The sequence below is a fragment of the Ixodes scapularis genome, unplaced genomic scaffold (assembly GCF_016920785.2).
Source record: "Ixodes scapularis isolate PalLabHiFi unplaced genomic scaffold, ASM1692078v2 PGA_scaffold9__187_contigs__length_104089568, whole genome shotgun sequence".
NCBI classification, from domain to species: Eukaryota; Metazoa; Arthropoda; class Arachnida; order Ixodida; family Ixodidae; genus Ixodes; species Ixodes scapularis.
Window position 1 is genome coordinate 36,332,048 of NW_024609884.1, and position 27,273 is coordinate 36,359,320.

General features: G+C 42.7%; 2 protein-coding genes across 5 annotated transcripts in view; one reads left to right on the plus strand and one right to left on the minus strand.

Moving 5' to 3' along the window:
- The window catches only part of LOC8026957 (RNA cytosine C(5)-methyltransferase NSUN2), a 45,980-nt gene extending 30,101 nt beyond the window's left edge, over positions 1–15,879 (plus strand). For all 3 annotated transcript variants that reach the window (XM_029984109.3, XM_040503323.1, XM_029984110.4), the window contains 5 exons: positions 8,757–8,837; positions 8,960–9,098; positions 9,563–9,602; positions 14,010–14,134; positions 15,401–15,879. In XM_029984109.3, the coding sequence (XP_029839969.2) occupies positions 8,757–8,837; positions 8,960–9,098; positions 9,563–9,602; positions 14,010–14,134; positions 15,401–15,552 (537 nt within the window). In that variant the 3' untranslated portion in view covers positions 15,553–15,879. The remainder of the gene's footprint in view (positions 1–8,756; positions 8,838–8,959; positions 9,099–9,562; positions 9,603–14,009; positions 14,135–15,400) is intronic.
- Positions 15,880–17,527: 1,648 nt separating this feature from the next.
- LOC8026958 (GATOR complex protein WDR59) overlaps positions 17,528–27,273 on the minus strand; it is an 83,600-nt gene continuing 73,854 nt past the window's right edge. For both annotated transcript variants that reach the window (XM_029984105.4, XM_042287314.1), the window contains 4 exons: positions 22,623–22,743; positions 19,414–19,556; positions 19,241–19,348; positions 17,528–17,826 (listed from right to left, as the gene is read on the minus strand). In XM_029984105.4, coding sequence (XP_029839965.3) covers positions 17,693–17,826; positions 19,241–19,348; positions 19,414–19,556; positions 22,623–22,743 — 506 coding nt within the window. In that variant the 3' untranslated portion in view covers positions 17,528–17,692. The remainder of the gene's footprint in view (positions 17,827–19,240; positions 19,349–19,413; positions 19,557–22,622; positions 22,744–27,273) is intronic.

Sequence of the window (27,273 nt, forward strand, 5' to 3'; positions counted from 1 at the left end):
GTCACGTGACAACACAGATTGAAAAGGGCTGGACGCGGGTAGGTTTTGAAACGCCAAGGTACAAAACCTTTACCCTGGAGTAAGATTGAGTAAATTTTGGAACACGGCCCTTGTCGTCTCGCGGGTCTCCTTTCGCATCTTTTTTTCAAATATTTTCAACGATAGATGCGAGTGCTTGCGAAAGCTCCGACGTTAGTGTGCCGGGTTCCAGCCATGCCGTCATCCTGGGAAACAAAACCACGTTTTTGCGCGGCGGGAATTATTTTGTGAGCTAAAGCACTCGCTCCTAAAGCAATGGTCGCGGAAAGCTATATTTGGGTACTGCCTTCCAGTCACCGTGGTCGCGTGACGTCGGGTGTTGCCGTCCCCACGTCACTGGAGATATGGCGCTTTCTAAGATGAAACAAAATACTGCCGCATGTTCACAACATTCCTGTTCTTGTTTAAATCCTACGTTACTACAAAAATCCCTCTTTAACTCAAAGACTGCTGCATCGAAGTATTGATTACCAAGGTTTCTGTCGGTGGGCTTTCTTTCGAGTGGGACCCCGATACGTAAAAAATCTGCCGCGAAAGGAAGTTGGTGAAGAGAAGTGAGCTAAAGCAAACAAGGCAATGTCTGCACGCTGAACTTGCACAGCGCGCTTGTTTCTTTCGAGTTCATTCATTGCTCAAAGCGCTACCAGAACTTTTTGACCCTGGCTTGCCATGTCTTACGTTGATGAGATCAGAGATGTCTTACGTTGATGTCATGAGATGTCTTACGTTGTCTTACATCAACGTAAGACATGAGATGTCTTACGTTGATGTGTGTGTGTGTGCGTGTGCGCGCGTGTGCGTGTGTGCGTGCGTGCGTGTTTAGCTTGTGCCTTGTTTGCCGGCCTGGCAAGCACGCGCCACTGAACTGTTTTTTTGTCGTATGCTTGACAGTTACATTTTGCATAAAATTTTTGGAATCAGTTGGTGATGGAGCCGAGTGACGTCTCCGCTCGCGCGACGAAGCACGTGCAACTGCAAGTCTGCCGAAGTTGCCTCACGTTCATGCAAACATGATTGCATGACAGAGGCACCAGCCGGGACGCTTGCAATTCATTGTTTTACGTTTGCTTACTTTTGACAAAAATCTGGCAGGTCGGGAACCAGTAAAACGGTGGCAAGGTTTTTTTTCGCAGGGATGGGCAGTATTTCAAATAAAAGTATTTGAAATATGTATTTCAAATACTTTGTGTATTTTGCATTTGTATTTAATTACAAATCGGGCAATGTATTTTACGTGTGTATTTGAATACTAAAACGTGGGTATTCCAAATACAATTGTAATTAAATACAATTTTGCGGGCAAAAATACATCCCTCAAATTTATTGTCACGACTCATTTCGCTCATCCTAAGATGTGTCCAGAGCAGGAAAAAAAACTATGTTCTGCACCGAATACAGTGTCTCTCAATCAAGCACAAGCGTTTAGTGACTTTGTGATTAAGACCGTGCTAGTCCAGGGCAAGAATAGTAACATAATCGACAATCACAGGCAGACTGGCTAAATAAGCGCCTGTGACAACTTGTGACGCTTTCCAGCCTGATTTCCATCCATATGTTTGTCTGGAACATTCTAAATGCGCGGGTCGTCCAAATTTTCGTAACTGGTGCGAATTGCAACAATAAAAAATTCTCTAGCTAGTGCTGTGCGTCTTGGTCGTCTCGGTTCTTTGTTGGTCTATACCAAAATGTAATCGACAAAAAAAGCTGCTTGAAGCTCTGTACTTTTTCACGTATTACATCTAAGCTGATTACATTTTTTGTGATTATATTTTTATTACGTTACTAGAGCCTCGCACACTAACTCCCGAGTGTGCGATGCAAAACTAAAACGAGATACCCAGAAACTCGTTGCAGGTGCCCTGAAGTCGCTGACGCAAATTTTGAGGAATGTATTTAGAAAAGTATTTGGAGGAGACCAAGTACATTTGATTTTATTTCTATCTTCTACTTAAATGCTTTTTTGGAAATGTAATTAGATTTGTAATTAAATACATTTTTGATGAAGTATTTTGTATTTGTATTTTAATACATATTTGCATGTATTTTGCCCATCCCTGGTTTTTCGAAATTGCTCGGCAACGCCTACAACACTGTAAACTTGTGGGATGTCTCAGCAGTAATACACAAGCAGCGAGAATGCTCACCGGACAAAAGCTCACCCGTTTTTTCACAAACCAAGACAGAAGCTCACCTCATTTTTTTTTTGCAACCCGGACGAAACACGGGGTAGTATAAAGTGCAGACGCGATGGACATTGCACTATTTTTAGGAGAACTGGTATCCCATCCCATGCAAAGGTGTCGACAGATAAGCCATACCAGGCAGAGAAACAAGGATTTGCGACCAAAATGTAGGTCACCAAAATTGAGTGGAGCAGATAAAATCAAGCTTGCTTGACTCATGGTATGCCAGAGCACCCTTGTAGTTGTGCCACGCCCAAGAAACTTGGTGAACCGAAGTTTTTGAACCCAAAGAGTGACCGAAGAAGCGAAGTCGGTGCTTAAGTCACGCTAAACGTGCACATAATAGTTAGGCACAATGCTTCTTCATTACTAATGCACGAGTTTTCTTAAGGTTCAGGGTAATATTTGAAGTGAATGGCTAGGAAAATTAAATCATTTTCATCATTGTATGTCGTAAATCCATTTGAAATCGAGGATTATCTCAGGGTGATGTGAAAGAGAAACTGAAGCAAAACTGCAATACACAAATTATTGAGTTGCGAATTTTTAAAAATATTTTGAAGGAACGGGAGTTGGCCCTTTTGGGGTCAAGTACAATACAGATGACCAATTCAGAAAGCTGTGCGGGATTTTGGACAGGCTGGCGGTCCCTCCACCACGGCGTATGTCCGAAGGACTAACCTACGTCAGGGGAAAGTCTACCGGTGACATCAAGCACCTGCTGAACTATTTTGATTGCAACGGCCCCTTCCGTTATGCTTCTGCTCCTTCTGCGGCGGCACCGAGAGCGAATTCTCCCTTTTGCCTGACTGTGCGCTGACGACGACTGGAGTTTCCCCTGGAACGGTGGAATATGGATGACGCCACTCAAGATAAAGACCGTACGAACAACACCTGCGAAGGATGAAATACCGGGTTCCACAAGCTTGTCGGCCATGCCCATCTAAGCGTCTGGAGACTGACTGAATGCCTACAGCAAAATCAAACACTCGTTGCCACGGCATTGACACAAGCCTGGAGAGGTGAATCCTCAGAGAAACGGGTGCGAAAAACCACTCTGCGCATGCAGAATCGTCTGAAAAGTATTTTCGAGGGGTTTCAAGTACACCAAGATCTACCAAGACTGCTGGAGCTAGTAAGGGACTGCATTCGCTTCTAACCACCCGATAAATAAATTTGTTTCTACTCTAATCAACAAACCATGCGCCTGACAGATTTAATTTTTCCGTTGCATTTTAGTGTCGCACGCATGCACCTAAGTTGTCCGCACTCGTGTTAAGATCATGAAATTTTCTCCTGGTGAGCTTTTGTCCGGGTCTGTGAAAAAATTGGTGAACTTTTGTCGGGTGAGCTTCTGTCCGGTGAGCTTTTGTTTGGTTGAGCTTTTGTTTGGGATTCCATTTGCACAGCACTTCAAACAAATATATATATTTTTCTAAGAATATCTGCTCCAAAAGCCACTTTTGCTGCTCCGAAACACTGTCTTGGCGGCTGCTCCAAAAGTCACTTGCTGCTCCAAAGCACTGTTTTGGCTGCTCCGAAAAGTGCTCCAAAATGGCTTGGGCCAATCACATCACTGAGAGTGTCATGTTCAGGAGAGCGTTTTTCAGACCCGAACCTATACATACATTGTTTTCATATGCGCCGTCCGAAACACGTTCCGAACAAAAAACGGTGTACTTGATCAAACTCGTGTTTGCATAGTGGGAACCCATCCCTTTAAAATTTTGGTGTCGGAGTGAAAAAGGCGGTAAGTGGGAAGAACAACTGCGACGAGTGCTGTTGTTCCACACCCCTGTCCGTTTCGATCTGGATGAGCAACGTACCGGCGTGCGGTCGTGTGTCACTACTGCGTGCTTCGCGTTACAGACCCTAGGCTAGCGGTTGTACTGCAGTGGCTAAATTGCTCATCTACAGCTGAGACACCAGGTGCCCACTGAGACAGACTAACTTCCAGCTGTATAAGCATACACACAACCCCAATTTCGCAAGCCCACGGCTACACTTGAGTACGAGCATGGTGCGACAGCACGAGACAGTTGCTTCGGTGCCACAAGAATTCTGCAAACCCGTAAAAAAAAGCCGTTTACAATTCCCTGTAACGCCGGTTAGAGCGCAGCTCTTGAGGAGGAAGATCGAAGCGTACTGAGGGATAGGTGACTCCTTGAGGTCACGTGACCTCAAGGGGGTCACGTGACCTCAAGGGGCTTACGTGACCTCAGGGGGTCACGTGACCTTAGGGGGGTCACGTGACCTCAAGGAGGTCACGTGACTTCAGGGGGTCACGTGACCTAGGGGTGTCACGTGACCTAGGGGTGTCACATGACCTGGGTGGGTCACGTGACCTCGCGGTTACGGCGACGCCGTTCAAGCCGGTGACCTCACGGTTACGCCGACGCCGTTCAAGCCGGAAACGGGCCCCTAAGAGCTGCGCTCTAAAAACGAGAAAAATTAACACGTCAGGCGATTGAGTCAATGGCATTACCGGTCAGCGGATAAAAGAAAGCGCTATGTAGCGGCAGAACGACGACGTCTCGAAAAGTCAGTAGAGTAGCCATATGAGGGAAGCCTGGCCAGCCGCGGCGGGGTCCCCCAGCCGGACCTTTTGTGACGTCAGCTGACGGGCTTCCTCCTCTCTCCCCTTTCCCTCTGCTTCGAAGGGGCATGGCTTCAGTGCTCCTTTGAAGGCGCTTTTCCCGCTAATCCACACATAAAATGACCAAACGAATACGATAGTCGTGATGGCTGAGGTCTAATTAACTAGCCTCGGGTGTTCTTCCTCATACCTAAAACCGCTTCAGCTTCCCTTTAAATAAATGGCAGTGTTATGAATGCAAAGAGTTGAGAAAGTTTATTTGTCAATTAAACAAAAAGTTCACAAAGAAATCACACACACACACACACACACACACACACACACACACACACACACACACACACACACACACACACACACACACACACACACACACACACACACACACACACACACACACACACACACACAAACACACACACACACACACACACAAAAAAAAAGAAAGGAAAAAAAGTTGGCTGTAGTGAGCCAGAAAATTATTTTTGAAATTCTGAAATATACAAACTGTTGCAAGTAACCCAGTGGCGTCACTAGGGTCAGTGGCACCCAGGGCAGGAGCCCACCGGGACCCCCCCCCCTTCCCTCTTGTGGCCTGCCGCAACACCCCGCTTTCGTGACCCGCCGCGACACCCCCCGCCATGTTTTGCATTTTTCGTAGCCAGCCAAATCAGTGGTCCCGACTAGCTGTGCCACTCAGAAAAGCAGTCACGCGAAGGCAGGAAGCAAAGATAAACTTTGCATGTGGAGCAGATGATGTTTGTTTTGGATTGCGATTTCATCTTTTGATAGCAGAGCTTGCAGTTTCTTCTCCTCTCCATTTTTTTTGGTTGGTGGTGAGCAGGTATCTGGGGTGAGATGGGAGTATGGCCTTGCGCTGTTTCATCATACTTGAAGTGCTGAGTTAGCTCTTCTGTAAATGCCAGCTGGTCAAAGTAGGCACTTCCAGAAAGTTCTGGGACGTTTGGGTTCTCTTTTCGGTATTCTTGGAAGAGTATGATGCAGCTTCTCCAGCGGAGTGACTTTCTTCCAGGAGCCATCACGACGAGCGTGCGTCTGTCGGTCCAAAATATGCATCCAAGCATATTTGTTTGTGCACACAAAGTCCTTACCACCTCGACTGTGAAAAACAAAAGAAAAAAAAAAAAATCTAGCTCTTTTGAGAACTGCCCTGAGCCGCTCCGCAGTGCTGCACCGACATTGACACCAGGCTGTCTCTTGGGCGAAAACTGAATACGGCACAATGCATTCGGAAAAATATCCTCGCCGTTCATTGTTGAAACTAGACATGGAAGAAAAAACACTGTTGTCAAATATAAAGTGCGCGTTTCTTTAAATACAACGTGCAAGCTAAAATGAAACACATCTGCGAGCTCCTGTTGACGTTCCAGGACCTTGGGCTGGAGTGTCGCTGTCGGAACTAAAATCTGACGACCCCGCATCATTACTTGAGTCATCACAGCTGCTCGAGTCGTAAAAATCAGCAGCAGAAGCGGCCGAAGTGCTTGCAACAGCCTTCCACTTTAGCGGTGTGCGCGGCGAACATGATGCCATGGCTCCCGCCTTTGCGGTTACCTATCGGTTACAGTTTCGTTTCTTAAAGCACTGCCTCTTGTCAGAAGATGAAAAACCAAACCAAAACTGGAAGAGTAGATGTCTATAAGCAAACTAGGTGGCGCTGCCTGTCTGTGATGCACCGATTTTTATTTTTCCAGACACTTTGAAAGTCATTGTAATTCCGTGTCCGATTTCCTACGACGTGGTACTAAAAGAGTTAAAGGGATACTGCAACAAAATTTCGGTGCTTATTTTTTGGTCTATACGTTTTCAAAGGAGCAGTATCACATCGGACACACCAATATCTTGCTAAAAAAAAAAAAAAACACAAAAAGGAATTTTAAAACAAATTAAATGATTAGCAAAGTGCACCCGGTGCATGTCGCTAAAGCCTCGTTTTTAAAGCCCGTCTAGGAACCTTGACAGGTAGTGACGATAACTGTCTCGCCTAGAACTATTCATGCTTTGAACCTGACGTCATCCCCACAGCTTTACGGCCAGCACAAGAGGGGAGGGAGGAACTCGCCACTTTTTTTTGCGAAGTTATTAAATTCGCAATTTTCGTCCTCACTATGTTTTTCAAAGTGAGAGTCTACACAGGCAACGATAAAATATTATGTCAGCGGGAGGCGGGGGTTCACTCTTAAGACTGTAAACTTTGTTCCCAACTGATTACGAGCGGTTTCATGCTGTCAAATGAATACTTTGCATGCTCCCTCCAGCACCCGTGCAGCAGCATGAAACAAATGCTTGGCATAGTCCATTTTTAGACTGCTCGCTCAACCTGCAAGCCTGCCTTCCGCCGACGTCACAGCTCTGAAAAGCGCGGGTATACATATTTGAATGTTGGTTTTGGCATCATTTTCATTTGCCGATTTTGCAATAACTATTTTGAATTTTGCGATACTAAATAACATACCGTAAAGGGTAAAGGCCGGTGATTTCTAAAATATAGTTAGTTGGAGTGGCTGAAAAAGTCGCTGGAGTACCCCTTTATTGAGGCTGTACGGCTGGATAGATGCCCTACTGAAGGACAGCATGGGGTACAGATTGGGCCCCATTGTTCTGTCAGCATTTGGCTGGGACTTGTGGTAATCAGCGAAGACCCGAGTTCCAGCTGTACACCAACGCAGCATCCATCTGACGATCTTCTATCACAGGAGCGTTAAACTGGAAGCTGCTAGGGCCCAGCCATATAACACATTCTGTGTTAAAAAGTTGGCTTTACTCTAGCGACGTTCCCTGTATTGTAACAATATCACTATAATAAAGCAAAGTTGTGTATAGTTCATAAACCTAGTACAGGCATCCGGGTGTAATAAAAGTAATGAGTTTAAAGCTAACTACGACCTCTGGAAATGGTGAAGTTGATTTTTAGAATCTGAGTGAGGTACAGTAAAAATAGTGGTATAGTAAAAGTTGATAGTGATAAAATAGTGATATAATAAAGGTAATAAACTTTGCTATGTGTGTCCCATTGTACTATTGAAACTGCCTCGAGAAATAATGGTGATTTTTTTTCACAAGATTTACTGTCATAAGCATGACATCAGAACTTCGTTATTCCCACCCACTTGCATATTTCCTCACATTGATAATGTCTGTAAAGTCTGTCCAATTTTTGCTTCATCGGTCTTGTTTGTTAACTCCACCTTGCCATTAACAGTAACAGACTGGAATAACCTGCCTAACAGTATCGTGACCTAGACAGGTCATAACACATTCATATCCCAACTAACCACCCATTTGCAATTGCACTAATAGCAAATTCTATTTTTGTTTGTAGAAATGCTTTGTGTATTTTTGCTGTTTAATTAGCTGTTTTTCCTAAATGTGTTTGAGCGTTTATTTTTCCCGTTTCTTTGCTTTATATAACTATGTTCTCCACCTTGTACCCCCACTTTGTGTAGTGCTCGTAAGGGCCTTCAAGGTTTAATAAATGATGATGATGATGAACAGTAAAAATAGCTACCGTAAAATACCGGGGGCGTGCCCAGCCTACTTTCAACGAAAACTGGGTTAACCTAGACATGGGCGCTTATCTGGTCATATCGGGTGCTTAACGTATAATTGAAAGAATTCCCAAGTTTGGGAAATGTTAATAGTGGGTGCTTCTGCAGTATTTTACGGTATATAATAAAAGTTGATTGTGGTAAAATAGTGATATAATAAATTAATAAACTTTACTCTAGGTGTCCCGCTTTATTTGTAAAACTACCTTCAATATTTTCAGAGGTATTTTTACAATTACAGTTGACACCTAGTAGTAGAACTTGCTACATGTTGCACCTTGGTTTGTTGCTGAACCAGTCTTTGTATTTTGTGGCCACTAAACGTCAATACTTTTGTTTTGAAATCGCTCGAATACCCATTCTCTTCAGGTCATCAACACAGGAGTGAGAGTGTTCTGTCGCTGTGAAGGGAAGGAGGAGATGGCTTGCAACTTCAGGGTTTGCCAAGAGGTAATTAACTTCACTACTACTGACCACCATAAAATATAAGTAGGGTTTGGTGTTCTTAGTAAAAGCTGTCTTCAGTTCCTTTTGGAACCATTACTTATCTTGGCATTATTTCTTGCACGCAGGGTTTGCCTACTGTCCTGCCTTTTCTTGGGTCCAGAAAGCTGCGTATGAGTAAAGAGGACCTCTATGTCATGCTGACTGAGGAATATCCACTGGAGACGCAATTCAGCCCCGAGCTTCAGGCTCAACTCAAAGACCTCGGTAGGGCCCAGTATCCGTGAGAGTTGTTCAGATTGTTGTAGTGGAAGAGGCCTGGCCATTACAGCAATTTTTTTTTTAGAGCGCAGCTCCTAGGCGCTCGTTTCCGTGTTTCGTGGCGTTGCCGTCGGTGTAACCGTGCTATATTTAGTGGGAAAATTGACATCGCATAATTTCAACACCAATTCAGTTCCCTGCTAAATTTAGTGGGGAATTGGTTTTGAGGTCACGTGACGTCGATTTTTTCGTTAAATCTAGCGGAGAAACTGAATTTGTCCATAGAGGACGTGACACCAAGTCGTGACATCATTTTCCCCGCTAAATCTAGCGGGGAAACTGAATTGGAGGAGGGGAGAGAGGGAATGGAGGAGATGGGGGCGTACCCTTCCCTCCTCCTCAAGAGCTGCGGTCTAATTTCACATTGCAAAGATTTGCAACCATCTTTTTTTTTTTTTTCTCTTTTTCAGAAATGGGTTGCGTCTTGCTTGTGTGTACCTCATTCCCAGGGTATGTGCTATTTTTTCTTATTGTGCAAATTTATATGCATGTCAAAAACTTTGTGTGCAATGATTGTGTGCTTCAAACAAATAGACCGATCTCACTAAGCGTTTGGCGCATGCGTGACGCCGCCATAACTTTAGTTCACAGGAGGCAGACGGCCGTGCACGCGAGGGCTCATGCAGTCTCGTGCTGCACTCGCACAGAGCTCCAGCGGGGCTGCCGCACGTGCAGAAAGACTTAAGTTCCCCCGATGCATTGCGGCAGCGGTGGCGTAGTCAAACTGACTGGTGAGATCGGTCTATTGTGGTATGAAATTATAGACGATAGAATGGCCTTCATAACTATACTTTGGGAGCTCTGTCATGAAGAGATATACAATATTTCTGTTGACTTGCATATTGCTGTAAAACCTAGAAATAGAGTTTTTTTTTTTTTTTGGGCTTTACAGATTTGTTTTAGAAAAGCCGTGCAAGCTACTCTAATGTGGTCTGTGCAGGCGAGTTATACGGCGAAGGGGACATAATAATCATTGTGATAATATGGTCACAATCACAAACTTGCTGAGTGTCATTGAAAGCAACTAAATCAGTAAATTTTGGGAAGACTTAAAGGGCCCCCGAAAAGAAAAAGTTTTATTTTTAAACAGTCTGGTTGGGACACACATGTCAAAAAATTAAATTTTATGCACAAAAAAAAAAAAAAAATTTTTTTTTTAGCAAAAATGATGGCGAGAAATTTATTTGAAATTCTGTGCGTAAAGTCCATGACGTCACGGAATGGTCATTTGCTCTTTCGACCTCAACGAGATGGTCATTTGCTCTTTCCACCTGAACGTGAAGGCGGTCCACCTCTCCTCCATGCGCCCAAAATGCCGAGGGAGAAAACAAGTGGAAAGGAGGTGACTACCGACTGAATCGCGTATCGCACCGTCAATATTGTCCCCAAAAAATTTTTTTTTTGCGGAAAATTTGACACGCGTGTCCTAACAAGACTGTTTAAAACAAACATAATATTTCTTTTCAGGGGCCTTTTAAAGTGTGTGAGAAGCGCAGTAATGTGCTGAAGTTACCACTCATACAACAGGCAATGCACTGAAGTTACCACTCGTACAACAGGCAATGCGCTGAAGTTGCCACTCGTACAACAGGCAATGCTCTTAAGTTACCACTTGTACAACAGGCAATGCTCTGAAGTTACCACTCGTACAACAGGCAATGCTCTGAAGTTACCACTCGTACAACAGGCAATGTGCTGAAGTTACCACTCGTACAACAGGCAATGCTCTGAAGTTGCCACTTGTACAACAGGCAATGCTCTGAAGTTACCACTCGTACAACAGGCAATGTGCCGAAGTTACCACTCGTACAACAGGCAATGCTCTGAAGTTACCACTCGTACAACAGGCAATGCCCTGAAGTTACCACTCGTACAACAGGCAATGTGCCGAAGTTACCACTTGTACAACAGGCAATGCTCTGAAGTTACCACTCGTACAACAGGCAATGCTCTGAAGTTACCACTCGTACAACAGGCAATGCTCTGAAGTTACCACTCGTACAACAGGCAATGCTCTGAAGTTACCACTCGTACAACAGGCAATGCCCTGAAGTTACCTCTCGTACAACAGGCAATGTGCTGAAGTTACCACTCGTACAACAGGCAATGCTCTGAAGTTACCACTCGTACAACAGGCAATGCTCTGAAGTTACCACTCGTACAACAGGCAATGCCCTGAAGTTACCACTCGTACAACAGGCAATGCCCTGAAGTTACCACTCGTACAACAGGCAACGCTCTGAAGTTACCACTCGTACAACAGGCAATGCTCTGAAGTTACCACTCGTACAACAGGCAATACCCTGAAGTTACCACTCGTACAACAGGCAATGTGCTGAAGTTACCACTTGTACAACAGGCAGAAGTTACCACTCGTACAACAGGCAATGCGCTGAAGTTGCCACTCGTACAACAGGCAATGCTCTGAAGTTACCACTCGTACAACAGGCAATGCTCTGAAGTTACCACTCGTACAACAGGCAATGCCCTGAAGTTACCACTCGTACAACAGGCAATGCCCTGAAGTTACCACTCGTACAACAGGCAATGTGCTGAAGTTACCACTCGTACAACAGGCAATGCCCTGAAGTTACCACTCGTACAACAGGCAATGTGCTGAAGTTACCACTCGTACAACAGGCAATGCTCTGAAGTTACCACTCGTACAACAGGCAATGCTCTGAAGTTACCACTCGTACAACAGGCAATGCCCTGAAATTACCACTCGTACAACAGGCAATGTGCTGAAGTTACCACTCGTACAACAGGCAATGCTCTGAAGTTACCACTCGTACAACAGGCAATGCTCTGAAGTTACCACTCGTACAACAGGCAATGCCCTGAAGTTACCACTCGTACAACAGGCAATGCGCTGAAGTTACCACTTGTACAACAGGCAATGCGCTAAAGTTACCACTTGTACAACAGGCAATGCGCTGAAGTTACCACTCGTACAAGATGCAGAAGCCGGGAGGTGCGAAAACGCCTCCAAGCGGTTTTTCCTTCTATTGTCTGCGTTTTCTACCGCCTGTCACACGAGTGGTAAATTTAGTGCACCACTGTGCTCGCTTCCTGTGCACTCCAAATCTTTATCAAATTTACTGATATTGTGATTTTCAATGACACTGAGCAGGTTCTAATCGGAATCATGTTTTCACTAATTAAAGTTGATGAACAAATCTTAGTCAGTTATATGACTTATGACGATTAGCCCTTGGATTTTGTCCCTCGGCCATACGTATAACTCACCCAAAGACTGCATTAGTGTAGCTTTCACGGCTTTTCTAAAAAAAATCTGTAAAACCTAAAAAAAAATAAAAAAAAATAAAAAAAAATCAGTTTTTTCATTTTAATGAAAAAGGAAGACCAGCGAAGCTGTACTATGGTAAGAATGAAATAATGGCCGGCTGCAAGTCGGCGAGCCAGAGTGGAAAGGCCTGGAAAAATTGCCATCATCTATGAGCGATGGTGGCAACCAGACAACTGTCAAGCCGGTTGTCTGGTTGCCACCGTCGCTCAAGGATGTCCGGAGTTTTGTGTCGACATTTGTTTGCCCGCAGACGTAATACTAAAATAAAGAACACCCTATATATCCAGGGACCAGAGAACTTTTTTTGGAGCCCCCTCACTGGGTGTGAGGCTAGTCTCTCACCGGCGTCCCTGCTAAATCTAACCAAGTGGACTTGATTTCGATAGATACAGTCTGCGTAGGTGCAATTTCACACTGCTGGCAGCTTAATTCTCGCCTTTTCCCACTGTTTTTGCATTTTACGGTGTATTCATTTTCCTGAAAACATTGAGAAGGCGCTGTACCACATTTGAAACTAAAAACAAATTGTAAGCTGTTTTTGTTGAGTATGTATACTACAGAATGAATGCGTGTTTGTTTTATTTTACAAGAAGTTTCAATGGCGCTGCCCGCTCAGCTAATTGACAAAGCGCATAGCTGTCAAAAATAATTTGCAACAGAAGATAGCCGAAAGGCATGCATATTCCCTATGCACGAATATTGTGGTCACCGGACTTACAAGACCTGGCATGACATTCAGCGAGTGTCAACATTCAAACATTAAATTGTACATACCACACGGTGCAGCGTTATCCGAAAAGGGGTTTATTTGAAAAGGATCTCAAATAAATAACACAGCATATCCGGTCCACAGTACCAACGACAGTAACTTCTCGACGATCAAACAGGCTTTTGGTGGGAGCTTCCTTTTTTCTTTTTTTTTTTCACAGCACCGAGGCAAAGGAACGGACGCGACTGATTTGTTTCCCATCCCAACCCAAACAGCTATTTTTGGCAAAGACTGAGGACTTTCCAGGGATTATCTCTGGATATGGGGAGAACAGTAGTCATTGTTTGCAAAATCGCGTAGAGGGCCATTTGACCTTATTCCCTTCCTTCGTTTCCCGTGAATATTGAGCAGAAACGCTTGAATGGCAGGCTACCAGCCATAGTTCTCATAGTGGAAGGTAACACAAAAAGGGGTGCACAGCATGCATAAGAAAAGTAAAACCTTTGAGAGCAGCCGGAAAACTTGGAATGCAGAAACGCAAAACATAGGTGGAGAATCATGCTGAGCAGGTTTCAAGAGTCCATGAGAGTGGCAGAAAATTTCTAGCCGATAGGGGGCGTGCGAGTCACACTAGTTGCATCATCATCAGCAACATGGCAGCAGCCTAGTAGCCTTTTTTTTTTTGGAAAGGTGTATACTATACTGTGGTTGTGTTCACCTGTGTGCATTTTTTTTTTTATCAAGTTTCTTAGTGTATTTTGTGTCAGTTAACCAGTTAAAGGTTGGCTCACAGGACCTTTCGCCAAGTCTTGAGGGTTGAGACTTCTGTTTGTTCTAGAACTCCGGAAGAATTTGAGCTGGTCTTAGCCGGAAGACGAGGAAAGGCTACGCTGCGGTGCTATGTAGCTAAACAGGAGAGGGTGCACTACCTCAGGGTCTGTGGATACGACGTTTCAGAGTATGGTAAGGATGCTGGCCTACTTGGATTAATTACTTTTGAAATGTATCTGATACTTCGCTCCAAAAGTAGTCAATTAGAATTACAAGTGCAAAAGGGAATTGATTTAGTCCAATATAACATTTAGAAAGTAATGCAATCGCTTCACATTCCTTTGAGAGCTTTTTACATCTTACGTTTGTCTCATTTTGTGCCTTTGTTTCTCTGGATATTGATTCTACCACAGGGCATCATGCTACGATTACGGAACAAATGAGCGATTTTCTTATTTTGCTACGTAACATTGCATTCTCAATCCCGGACGACCGTTTTTCATGGCACAAGATTCAAGTTTTGGCTTTCGTTGCTGCTAAGACAATGTCAAGCTTAGATGTGCAATTGTTTATATCTGTATTTTGTGGTCACTTCTGCTTCTGCTTATGGTTTGTGCCTGACACAATTTTTAAATGAACACTGTGTGGAAGTGCAAGGAAGCAACAGTGGCATTGATGCTGGATGATATTCAGTACTGCAGTGCATTCTTGCCTCAATGGGGAGGTGACCTGTATTTGTGATCTCAAACTGTTGGTTTTATATATTTGGTTTAATAATTGTGGGCACCCCAAAAATAGAATAGATGCACATAATATAAATTTCAAGATCATAGTTTTTGTCGAAATTGCTGAAGTATAAGGCAATTAATGTACACTCGACAATATATATAATTTTGACAATGAAAAGACGAGCACCCTTGCACTAATGTAGGGGCATTTCCCTAGACCTTATGCATGTGCCTTTCAGTGGCTCAGCCCTGCATGCATAGTCAATGCTTGTGTGGGACTTTTGCACTACCAAAGCCAGGCTGACAAAAGGGGAACTGCGGAAGGTGCCCTGTGTTTTATTTTTTTTTCTCAGTGGCTCTGTAGAAGTGAGCTCCAGTACTGCAGAAGAACTTGTTGTTGGGCTAGTTGGTGTTGACTGTATTGAACCATGGTTAAAAGCGCTAAAAATACGTACACAAGATAGAAGAGCGCCCGTGTTTGTCTTCTATCTTGTGTACATCTTTTTAGTGCTTTTAACCATGGTTCAATCGAGTACTGCAGTTGTAATTGTAATGCAAATTTTCAATTATAAAGTTTCTAACAAGTGTAGCTACAATAACAGTTAAAATAGAGTAATTCAGTTGCTGTAATCATATCACCTCCCAAGCATGGATGCTTGGCTGCTTGAGACATTTTGTATCTGCTCAGTAGACTGCCAGATAAATTTGAGCACATTTATCCTTTGTACAGAAAAGCGAGACAAGAAGAAAAAGGTAGACAGCACAAAGGCTGAGGTGGCTGAGGAAGTGGCCTGTGAAGCTAAGGAGGACATCTCAGATCCCTTGGAGGGAGGAAGTGAAAATGAGGACTCTCCTTCACAGGCAAAGGACCTGTGCGAGTAAAAAGATGGAGGTATTCTTTCGAACTGTTGGAAGACCGTTTCATCAGACCTGCTTGAAGAGAACTGCAATGTGTTTGACAGTTTTCTGATTGCAATGAAAGCATGTTTTAGGGCAGTGCTGCTCTTTCATTCAACATAGAGTTAACTGCTACACTATCGGTGTTGCTTTACAAGATTGAAGAAAAGAAAAACGTAATTTCATGTTACAACTCCAGTCGACTGTAAAGATTATTCACTACGTGAACTTGTTCATACGCGAGTTGGAGAGTTACCAAATATAACTACTAATGACATTATGAAAACAATAAACAATTGTTTGACAAACCTATTGAGATGTTTGACTTGTCAATGTTCTGTCAATAGGTCATGTCTTGTTTCTGAAGGTGGAAAAAAAAAAAGGGGGGGGGGGGGATGGGAGAGGGGGGAAACCCTTGCTCCAATGTATTTGTCCATTACTTTGCCCAAGTCTTGGCTAAAGAGCTGTACAGGTACTGTACACATTAAAGTTCTAAACCTCACTTCGGATAAATAGCACCGGTACTGATGGGTTACACCACACTGAAGCACAAGGAAGGAGTTTGGCACAATTTTGAGATGCTTTGTATAGCTTCTGGATTATTGTGGGCATTAGCAGGTGGTTTAGCACGTCCCCATTACGCGTAAAGGCCGACGAGTAGCCAGAAAGAAGGAAACTCCCTCAATTCCTCCTTTCCATTGGAGAAAGAGAGAGACGCTTGTTTCTGCAAGTAGCAGCCCCGAAACCCATTGCTGTGGGGAGGAGTGTGAGAGGGAATGTCGAGAAGGAAACTGGGAACCGGTTTTCTGCCCGGCACAAGACTTTGTAGGTCAGCCTTTAAAGGAGCTGTGCAACAATTTCAGGGCTTTGTTTAAATAATTGTGGAAGTTGATGCCTGACACTTCTGAAGTGAACTACAGAAAACAGATTTTGCCTGGATACCCTAGTTTTTATTTAAAAAAATGAAAAAAGATCCAGGTTTTTGCTGCCTCTCAACTCGTATGTCGTCTTCCGGGTCATGTGCGCAGTGACGTTGATGGGTTAGGCGCGGGGTTCCGGTAAAGTTTTCTCTTTAGAGCCATCAGTGAGCAGCGTGAACTCATCCGGTCGCGACCGCATGCTGGCGGGCGTCGTGCGAACAATATGGTGAAAGGAGGAAAGTCTCATTCGGGTCCGGCCATACCCGTCCGGCCCTGTCCCCCTCCGGCTTTTGGAGGCTGTTTGCGGTAGCACATACAGCTGACGGTTTTGTGGACCTAGGATAGATGGCGCCACTAAAACTCCGTATAATAAAAGTTTTGTCGATGATACCAGTTTTTTCACGCATTTATATATATGTTGGAACGACAAGATTTATAGAAAAGTTACCTTTTATCGAGCAGGTATTCGCACAACTTGCTATCTTTCTACAAGATTCCCCATTGACATCATGCTGCGTGTTTCTCATGGCCGCCGCTCGCGGCTGCAGGTCGGGGAATATTCTAAGTTCTGCCTCGCTATTACGCGGCGGAATCGCAACATTTCGATGAAAGGAGGTGTGTTTTCTGTCATTTGTGACAAGGTGAACAATATCCAAAGCAGAAGATGCCAATTTTTTCAACGTTAAAATCTTTGCACAGCTCCTTTAAGGGAATGTCCCTTTGCCCATTTCACCTCAAGATTGTGTATAAAACTTAACACGCTTCACTTTCACATCAGTGGAATGCCTAGCAGTTTCCTAATGCCAGCAACACTTGTGGGTCTTTGGACGGTTTGGTGTGAAGTCAATGTTGCTAACTCGCATTCAGAGCAGTGCAGCTCTGGACTTGGTTCACACTAGCCAACCTTTCCATCAACATGGTTGTTGATGTTAAATAAATGTAGGTACAAAGGAGTTTAGGAATGTCAAAGTAAAGATATTTACTCCAGAGTAAGGGTGACTTAGTTATGTAATGCAACCAGAATGACACAAATCAATTAGGATAAACTTTTTTTTCTTTCTATTTTCATTAACAATTCATTTTCAACAAGTGACATCTACAAATAAATAACACCCATTCCAGGTGTGCTTGTGGGTCTTGAGCATTTGGTCACTGCGCAGAAGATGGAATCACTCCGCACATTAGCTTTTACAAGAGGAAGTGAATCATGCAAAAACTTTGCCCTCATCGAGGCAATGGCAGCCGCAACCTGACGGACACTGTGACTGCTCCTTGAACCAGCTCAGCATGTGTTCCACATGGCCGCCATGGCCACAGGCGACACAGGCATGAGCATGACCTGTCAAAGTGAGAGGGGTTATGAGTACTGCAAGTGCAAATAGAAACTTTAAATTTAAGAAACTAGTTTTAATTATGAAAAGGGACGAGGACTTTCGTTTCTTGAATATGAAATTGTACAATGTTCTTTTTTTTTTTTCTTGCTTTTCATCTGGTTTTATATCCGTTTTTATCATGCATGTACCACAATTGCTACTTTACTTTATGTAACTTTGTTCTCACTAATTGACAATGCTGTTCCTTTGATGTTAAATGCTGGGATAATTTTTCATGGCTAACCCTTTATTACCAAGGGGTCCCTCAAACAGTTTTCTTTGAAAACTTTGGGATCCCTGCCTAAATGAATAACTTATGAACTAACAACTTGTTTGAAAATAAAAACAAATCTTTTTTACTCTACCAGCAAGATCGAAAAACTTGTCAAACCTTAAATCCTTTCAAAAATTACCAATATACTTAACTTCATGGCTCGAAACACAACTTAGGTACTTTCCCTTCAAAGACCATTGCAAAAAAAACTTTTTGAGTCCTTGAAAATAGGCTTAAAACAAGCGAGAGTAAAGGCTGACCCGCATGTAAGCGATTTAGTGAGCGACAGCGACAAGTCAGCGATGGAGACACTAAGTGTCGCTTGTCACGTCGCTCAGCATTTGGATTTCTAGAAAACGTCGCTCATTGTCTTGGTCGCTTGCTCACGTCGCTTTCATGCTGTTTGCCTCGTCGCGCGAGTGACGGAGCAACAGTGACGCGGGTCACCGTCGCTTGACTCGTCGCTTACCAAATCGCTTACATGCAGTTTATACTTAATGTTTATTTTCTATTATCTCATACTATTGCACCAAAAAAATGCCAATGGTCTGAATACTGCATTTGGTAGAGGTGGAAGCATGATAGTGACATGCAAAAATTATCTAAAAGCTGGGATTCATAATGATAAAGAAAACTACACCGACTTAACAATATTAACAATTTAATCACATGTTTTGTCTCCCATGCGGGAGACATCATCAATGCGTTAGCAAAATTACTCGGGTTCAAACAGGTATTTACCTAGAAGTGTTATTCAGGTTGAATGACTACCACCAAACCCAAAGTAATACCTGCTTATTGAAAGCAATCAGGAAGAAAAAGAGATGTTGCTGGCTCTCTTACTTGAATTTTGTCAGCATTTATGCTAAATTCTGCCAGGTGAGGTCATTGCACAAGTAGTACTTAGTAATATGGGGTCACATTACTGAGCATGAAGACTACTACTACTTGACCGGAGATGGACAATGTCGCATCACACCTGGCTCTTTTCTAAGCAGGCTACTCAAGAGTACATGCTATTCTCAAGGACAGCTAGCATAAAACCTACATATTTTGCTTTAATTTAAAATTTTTGTTGCTATGGTCAAAAAAACTAGTCTACTTACCACGCACTGCAATATGACAGACAACACAAAGCAAGCTTAACCGCTTGCACTGTGTGCACTGCACATTCTTCACATCATGCTTGCAGTAATGGCAGGTCGTTATAAACTCTGAAATAAAAGAGATATACAGTCACTTTGCAATGTTGGATAATGAGTTAAAAAGGAGAGCTCACCAACTCCTTTGTGTTTTGGCGGACTGGTTGAGAGGCACTTCAAAACACTTGCCCTCTGCTCAAATAGGTTCCATTTGTACAAAATTTCAGCATATTTCTTCTTAAACTCGTCGTACTGAGTGCTCTTCTTGGGGTCGAGCAACCTGGACATGAATGGAATTGTTTTTTCAGAAGTACAAATTACACCACTAGAAGTTGGTACTAAAATCCTCGCTTATCCAATCATAATGCTGTCTCTGTAATGGTACAGCAGTACCATTATTCAACTGCCGATTGTGGTGACTCACTTTTGAAGGTGCAAAATGTACAGTTGCCAGACTTATGAGCTACCAGGGAGCAATGCCAACTGCAGCAGAGGGAACCCCACATGAGGCACTTTGAGCGTTGCCACGCCTCGGGAGACTGGTGATTGGGGCCGTCTCACCTCGTTATCAAAGGGGTAGACGCAGGGTTTTTATTGACATTCCAGCATGCAGAGTGACAATGCAGAACGACCGATTTAATTGTGCCTTAAAAGTGGCAGGTTGGGATTGAGTGTAGAAGGCTGATCTAAATTGTGCAGTCTAATACCTATAAAAAAATATATATATATATTATTCTCCCCAGCTTTAGAATTAAGGGGAAACACTACTCCGGAAGGCTAACTTTTGAACCGTCTGTCTTATTTGCATGAAATTTGCAGGGTGTACTCATAGCACTGGACAAGGATGCTGTGGAAATTTTCAACCCTATAAATTTATCCCACGATGAGTTACATAAAAGTTCATAATAAAAAGTGTATCTGCTGAGGAAAGCTATCGTTTAGAAAGGGTAATGAAAATGACCAGTTTTTTTGCTAGAACATACACCAGAATACTTGCTTCAGACGACTATGAAAAGAAATTTCAAAAATTATAAAAATTTATTCACAAAAAAAAAATATGGAAAAAAGTTTTTTTTGTGTACATTTGATTTAAAAGAAATGTAAACTTTTCATAACAAAAGAGCATAAAAATGCAGAAAGTAAGTTCACAGTCGTGTTCTCCAGAAAATTTAAATATAGAGAAACCAAAATATATCTGCATGCATAATTTGATTATGAAATGATAGCTTGCCTGAACTGATATTTGACACTAAAAAGTGAAGCTGAGATAAATGCACTTGAAGTTTCATGATGAAGTTTTAAAAATTTATTTTTGTGTCTTAAATGTCAAAAATTCTTTCCACCAGTGTAGGTGATGCCTTCTTCAAACTTCTTCTGATATACTGACATTGCTTTCAGCTATTTTCACTTGTGGATGACGAGTGCTACGCAGTGCAGCACTCCTCACCAACATATAAAGAATAATTATTTTTGACATTGTTTTTAAGTGCACATTGACAAGACTTTGTGAGAGTGTTCTTTGTTATCCATACATTCCAAAACTTTGCAATTCTGAATATGCATTTTTTAAAAAAAAAAAGGTGCAATTCAAGGTAGTGTCCCCCCTTAAAGGGGTACTCCACCGATTTTTTGAGCTACCTCAACTAACTATATTTTCTGACTCCCCGGCCTTTACTCTCTCCGGTATGCTATTTAGAATCGCGAAATTCATAATAGTTATTGCAAAATTGGCAAATAAAAATGATGCAAAAACCAACATTCAAATATACGCGCGCTTTTCAGGGCCGTGACGCCAGTGGCAGGCAGGCTTGCCAGTCTTGCAAGCAGCCAAAAAATAGAATATGCCAATCATTTGTTCCGTGCTGGAGCGCGGGTACTGCAGCGAGCTTCCCAAGCATTCATTTGACACCATGAAACTGCTTCGAATCAGTTTAAAACAAAATCTACAGCCCAAAGAGTGAACCCCTGCCTTCCACTGACGTCACTTTTTCATTGTTGCCAGTAGAGACTTCGAGCTTGAAAAACACGGTGAGGACCAAAACTGTAAATTCAATAACTTCGCGAAAATACAATATTTTGACCTAATATTTGGGATACTATTTTTGCGATGTTTGTTGGTTAGTTTAGCAAAATTTCAAGCAAATCGGAGACAATGAAAAAATCGGTGGAGTAGCCCTTTAAACAACACCCATACTAGGGCGGTGATTGCAATTTGCTGAGCTGCAGACATGCACTTTAAAAAGTAAGAATGCCAATAACCTTGCGGCATCCGACCCCTTGACAACAAAATGGGTCGATTCCTAGGGCCTGACTCCCAAGGCATAACAATGCTCAAAGTCCCTGAAGCGGAACTCCCTCGGCTAGTCGCTGCTCCACTGTAGTAACTCCATGTACGGTGTCTGTATGGTGACTTTGCATTTTACCTTGGTAAACAAATAAAAGTGCAAGTAGACTGTTTTGTGACAGCAGAGGTACTGAAACTATTACAGCATTACACTGCCAATCATAATTTTGATTTACATTAATACAAAAAAAAAAAAAATTTTGTTGGCATCACCATGTTCCAAAGAGTTAAAAACAGTGAAATGACTAATTCATGGCTGTGTTAGGGCTAACAAAAACTACTCTACTGAGGTGATACATGCCATGTCATTTAGGAGTCGGTTCCCTTTTTGAATTACTCATGGAAAAACTATGTTTTAGACAGTAAATCTTGAAATGATACTGCTAATTTGAAGAAACATGATGAACCAGATGATACATATAACATGTATTTTTTTTTGTATCGGAGCCTACTAATTGTTTATTTTTGAAGCAGCATAAGACTTTAGGGTGATTAGTCCTTTTCCTTAATGAGAGAGCTTGTAAACTGGCCTGCCAATACAAGTCTTTCAGATGCTATCAGGCTTGGTAACCCATTTTATGTCTTTGCAATTAAGCACAGTGAGCAATCTTGAGGGTATCACGATCAGACCCAAGGTCTCTTTTGCAAAGCTGGTACTTGGGCCAGCATGGGGCAGCCCCGATCGCTTGTGCAATGCCCATGCTAAAAAGTTCAAATATGCTGCATATTACGGGTGAACATTATCGTTTCTACCAACTAATTTGTTCCAGGCCCAAGTAATTTCTCCTGGGCTGCAAAACGTAGTGATTCCAGCAGTTTTCTTAGGTGCTTTCATAGCATCATGTTTTAGTTGCCAGCTGTTCTTAGCACTTTCTATGATCACAAAGATGTGGACATGTGTACTTATACTCTCACAGCTTCTTCTTTTAACTAAAACATGCTAATGATTTAGTGGAGTCATGCATATACACAACAAAACATGCAACTTCTGCACCATCTTACTTGCAATTTGCACGATGCTTGGCACGTTCCACCTTCTGTGGGTCTGGGCTGTTGTCCATGTACCTGATGTCATCAATCGAATCTGACCAGCTGTTTGAACGATTGCGCTTCAGGGATTCCACTAGACAAACCATTTTGAAATGTTACCATATGAAGTAAGATAAAAGTAAGACAAGATGATGCTTACGACACCCTATCTAATATGGCAGTTCAATATACATTTATCACATGCCTATTCCTTAGCTCTTTTTTTTTTTTTTTTTCATAGTTTAAAAGATTACGCAGTAAACTCGGCGCTTGTTTCAGTTCCTATGACATTCTATTTCATGTGAAAAAACTTGCTGCTTTTTGCTAAGTTCCCATTTTTAAGAATGGCCAGTTCGGGAGGTTTTGGAATTAACTGCATATGGGCGCGGCACAAGTGAGGGCAAACACTTCCTCGAGCAACCAAGCTAGATCCTGTTGGCTCCATTGAACTGCAGTGACCAACTATAGATTGAGCTCTAAACAAACATCACTTTTGTGCCCATTGTGGCTTATCTTTTGCCCTCAAGTTTGTACAAAGAAACCTTTACCATCTTCTTCCGAATAGCACTTTGTTTTGCCAAGGAACACCGGAACCCTGTCTCCAATAGTTTACAACATTTTCTGACAGGTGGCACCAGCTTCAAGATGGCTAGCTGAACATTGTATATCATTATTACTTTACACTAAAAACCACATACAAGAAATAAACAAAACTTGACAGGACATGGCATATGCTTTGACTTGTCGACTTCTTGTCCCATGTTTTTTCATGTAGAACGGTAATGAATAACAAGTTCTATTGAAAATGGTGAATGCTGCACGACGGTTTCTATATTAACACAGATCACTTCTGCTTAGAGACTGTCTTTTATAATTTGTTCATAACAGTAAATTGAAGCACAAACTTTTTTAACATGCTATATAAAATTGAAGATAGAACTAAGTACATGGTGGTTATCTAAAATCTGAAGTTCTAATTTTTGTACTTTTAGACAGGAAAAAAGTTTGGAAATGTCACTTGCCACAAATTACTGCTTATTACATTCAGGATGAAATCTCATAGTCAATGAGATCCTATTCAATGGGGTAAGAGTAATTTCCGAAGTGAAAGTTATTTGCAGGTTTTATTCTTTAGTAATTGGTTTTTACCACTTGTTTCTTGAAATACTAAACTGCCATCGTAAGGGTTGAAAGGAAGTATTTGCAAATTGCTTTTCTAACAAAGTCGAACGAAAAACTGCTACACGTGGCCCCACACTGCACAAACATGCCCACAGGCAGAGCAACAGCCCCACACCATGTGCAATTATTCTTAAGATGGAGTCTGGGGAATGCAACAAGAGAGCCAGGACCCAAAGAACAGGACAGACATGCACGACTTCAATGCTATTAATATATGCAAACTTCGAAACAGTGCGAAAAAGACAAAGGACAAGAACGAGAAGTGAACGAACACAACGCTGACTGGCAACTGAAGTTTATTCCTGCGAGGGACAAAAAGGAAAACATAAAAGATGCAAGATAGATAAAACATAATCCACCCCCTTGAGGCATGCCTGAGAACTTAAACAAATCTGCCAAATTTTTTAATGAAAGACACTTCGTCATCCGCCAAAGCCACGGACGTTTCACTGCGATAGGTGCTCATGTTCTCCGGTTTTCACGGAGATCAAGATTCTGGCTCGTCACCGCAACAAAGTGACTAAAGAAATTGATGAGGCGTTTTTTATTTCTACCTACGGTGCGGACACGTGTGTTAGTGCCCCGTCCGTGGCATTGGTGGATGACGAAGTGTCTTTCATTAAGAAATTCGGCAGATTTGTTTAAGTGCTCGGGCATGCCTCAAGAGGGTGGATTATGTTTTATCTATCTTGCATCTTTTATGTTTTCCTTTCTGTTCCTCGCAGGAATAAACTTCAGTTGCCAGTCAGCGTTGTGTTTGTTCACTTCTCGTTCTTGTCCCTTGTCTTTGTCGCACTGTTTCCAAGTTTGCATTATGAACCAACTAGCCCAACTTCATGCCTTGTTGCTATCAATGTATGTTGTGTTCTGCGTCTTTTGTCTCTTACAGCACTCGTCGAACTCCACCTCAAGAATGTTAAAAAAAAACTGAAACGCTTCTTGAAAAAAAAAAAAAAAAGAGTTAGAGGTGAATTTTGGCATATTTTGATCCCGTGAATCTGAATATCACGTCCGTTTTCCTCGAAGATGCAACTAAACGCGAGAAAACAGGAAAAACCTCCGACCAGTCGTGATGTCATACTAGGATATTTTGGCCGCCAAGCTCGTGTCGCTCGCATGGGCAGTGTGTGCAATTGCAAGCTTGCCAGGTATATTCCCCCGCACTGACACCAGTCCAGAGATGGACGTGCCATTTGACCTTTTGGAGCAGGCCTTGTAGCAGGCAAAATGTTGTTTTCGAGCAGGTAGTGGCCCTTTTGGAGCAGGGTCCAGCATATGTTGGCGTATTACTTGAAAATGAAATAATATATATAAAGCCCATCTCTATTATTGGAACACAGCGCCTGTCGCCTTTTTAAGACAGGATATATAAAATTCAACAAAGTAAACACAAAAAAACTTTTTAAAATAAAGTCTGCTTGTCAGATAAACAAATACAATTAAATATGTCATACTGAGTTCTGATGGTACAGGAGATTTAGTTTTATCAGCCTGCACTTCTTTTAAGGTATCTGCAGCAGCATCTAACGACCCTCACTGTTGTGGAATGTTTTAGTTCAGATTAGAGTTGTCTTTCGGGCAGCAGCTTCAAATATTGTGGTATCTGATATTCGCTTCAAAAATTCTGATTCATTTTCAATGTGCTGGCGAAGTCAAGATCGGATCACGGCGAGTTAACCCGTTGAGTGCGCTCCTTGGCATGCACCGACGCGCTGCAGAGAAGCGACACCCGCGGAGCAGACACCGCAGTTGTGCGAGTCGCGCAGTGCTTTGTGCTCCGAAAAGGACGGTGAGGCTTTACCAGCACTACATCCAGAGTTTCGTGCAACTCAACTATACTTCGTTTCAGCTTCGGTGCGAGCGCAGCCGAAGCTACAAGCACGCGCATGGAGCCCATAACGGTGCCCACACTGCACGAGCCGATGCGCGAGTCAGGAATGCACAGAGCATTGGGCTCGCGCTAGCTTTGACTTCGCTGGTAGCTAGCGCACGGGAACAGGGCGGGCCAACACTGAAAACATCCACAAGCTCGGCCTTTTTTTTTTTTTTTTTTTTTTAAATAGGCTGCTCAGTGGGATGGTTCTTTGCTTAGCCTCTGCGGCTTTGGTCTCGGATGTTGCTAACGTTGTTCCTTTCAATGATGATGATGATAATGCGCCCTCGCAGTTTCGGTTTGCGTAACAGTTGTGGCGCGGAAAATACCGCGGTACCGCCACGCGCTCTAATAAGACTTAAATTTTTATTTTTTACTGCTACATCTCATCTCGGCGCACGCATGGCACAATTCTTCGGTAAAATGACAATTTGGCGCCACATGTAGCAGGATTGCATCCTTGGCGCAATTGGCACAGCACTTCCATCACTGCCAGTCATGACTTCTCTTTCAGACCTTTTCGAAAATATCAAAAGTGCATGTGCACAGCTTTGATAGGCGCTGTTGATGCACGAGAGCTGGGACTCCGAAAACTCCTAATATGATGTTATGCCCCAAGAAGGAGGGACTTCAGCGGTACTTTAAAAATTACTTTCTGCAGCCTCCGTGTACCAAATTGAAAAATAATCTCTATATTCATGATCCTGGAGTTTAAATGAAGACAATTAAAATGTTTTTCCTCAAATACAGAACCGCTTCAGTTTCCCTTTAAACAGAATATTAAATGAACATGTTCTTCTATGTTCTATCTCTATTCTAAAAATAAAATCAAGGCCGTGGGACTCTTTATGGGACACGGCTGAGAGGGCTGCCACTGAGGGGCCTCATGCAGAAACCAGGTATCTACAGTACACTAGTTTTCACCATCATTTTTTTTTTTTGCAGCACACTAGTACTCTACAATACTTATTGTCCATTAACTGTCTGCTACTTGCCCATGCCAAAGTAGAAAGCCTAGGGTTTACTGTAAGCAACCTTTTTTTCGTGAGCTCAGTAGTTCACAAATTCGGCCATAACTATAGTTTTGGAATATTTCGCAGGTACTAAATTTCACAAGACTGAAGATATGGAAAATTCCCAAGTCCCTCTGTAGGGTGCCACACTTTTGATAAACCATCGAAGTATCATTCTCTGGAAGAACCAAATACAGATCAGCGTTTATGCTGAATTTGTCCGATGTGCCTCACTACCATCATACTTGGGTTCATTTTTCAAGGAAACAATGAATGGCATACAGTGATAGGTTTGTAAGATTTTGTAACCAAGTATAGGTGATTTTAGGGTACAAGCTACTCGTGACCGCCGTCACCACGATTACAAGCAAGACAAAAAAAAAAAAAAGCAAAGCAGCTAAATCTCCAGGGTTCCTCTTAGAAGAGGCACTGGCCCCCTATAATGTCTCTTCTCCGCTACTTCAAACCAGTCGCATAGGCTACAACCAACCCGTGCCTAGGTTTACCTGATCCACAGGATTGCAAGACTGCAGGTGACACTTTCCTGTGTTAGTAA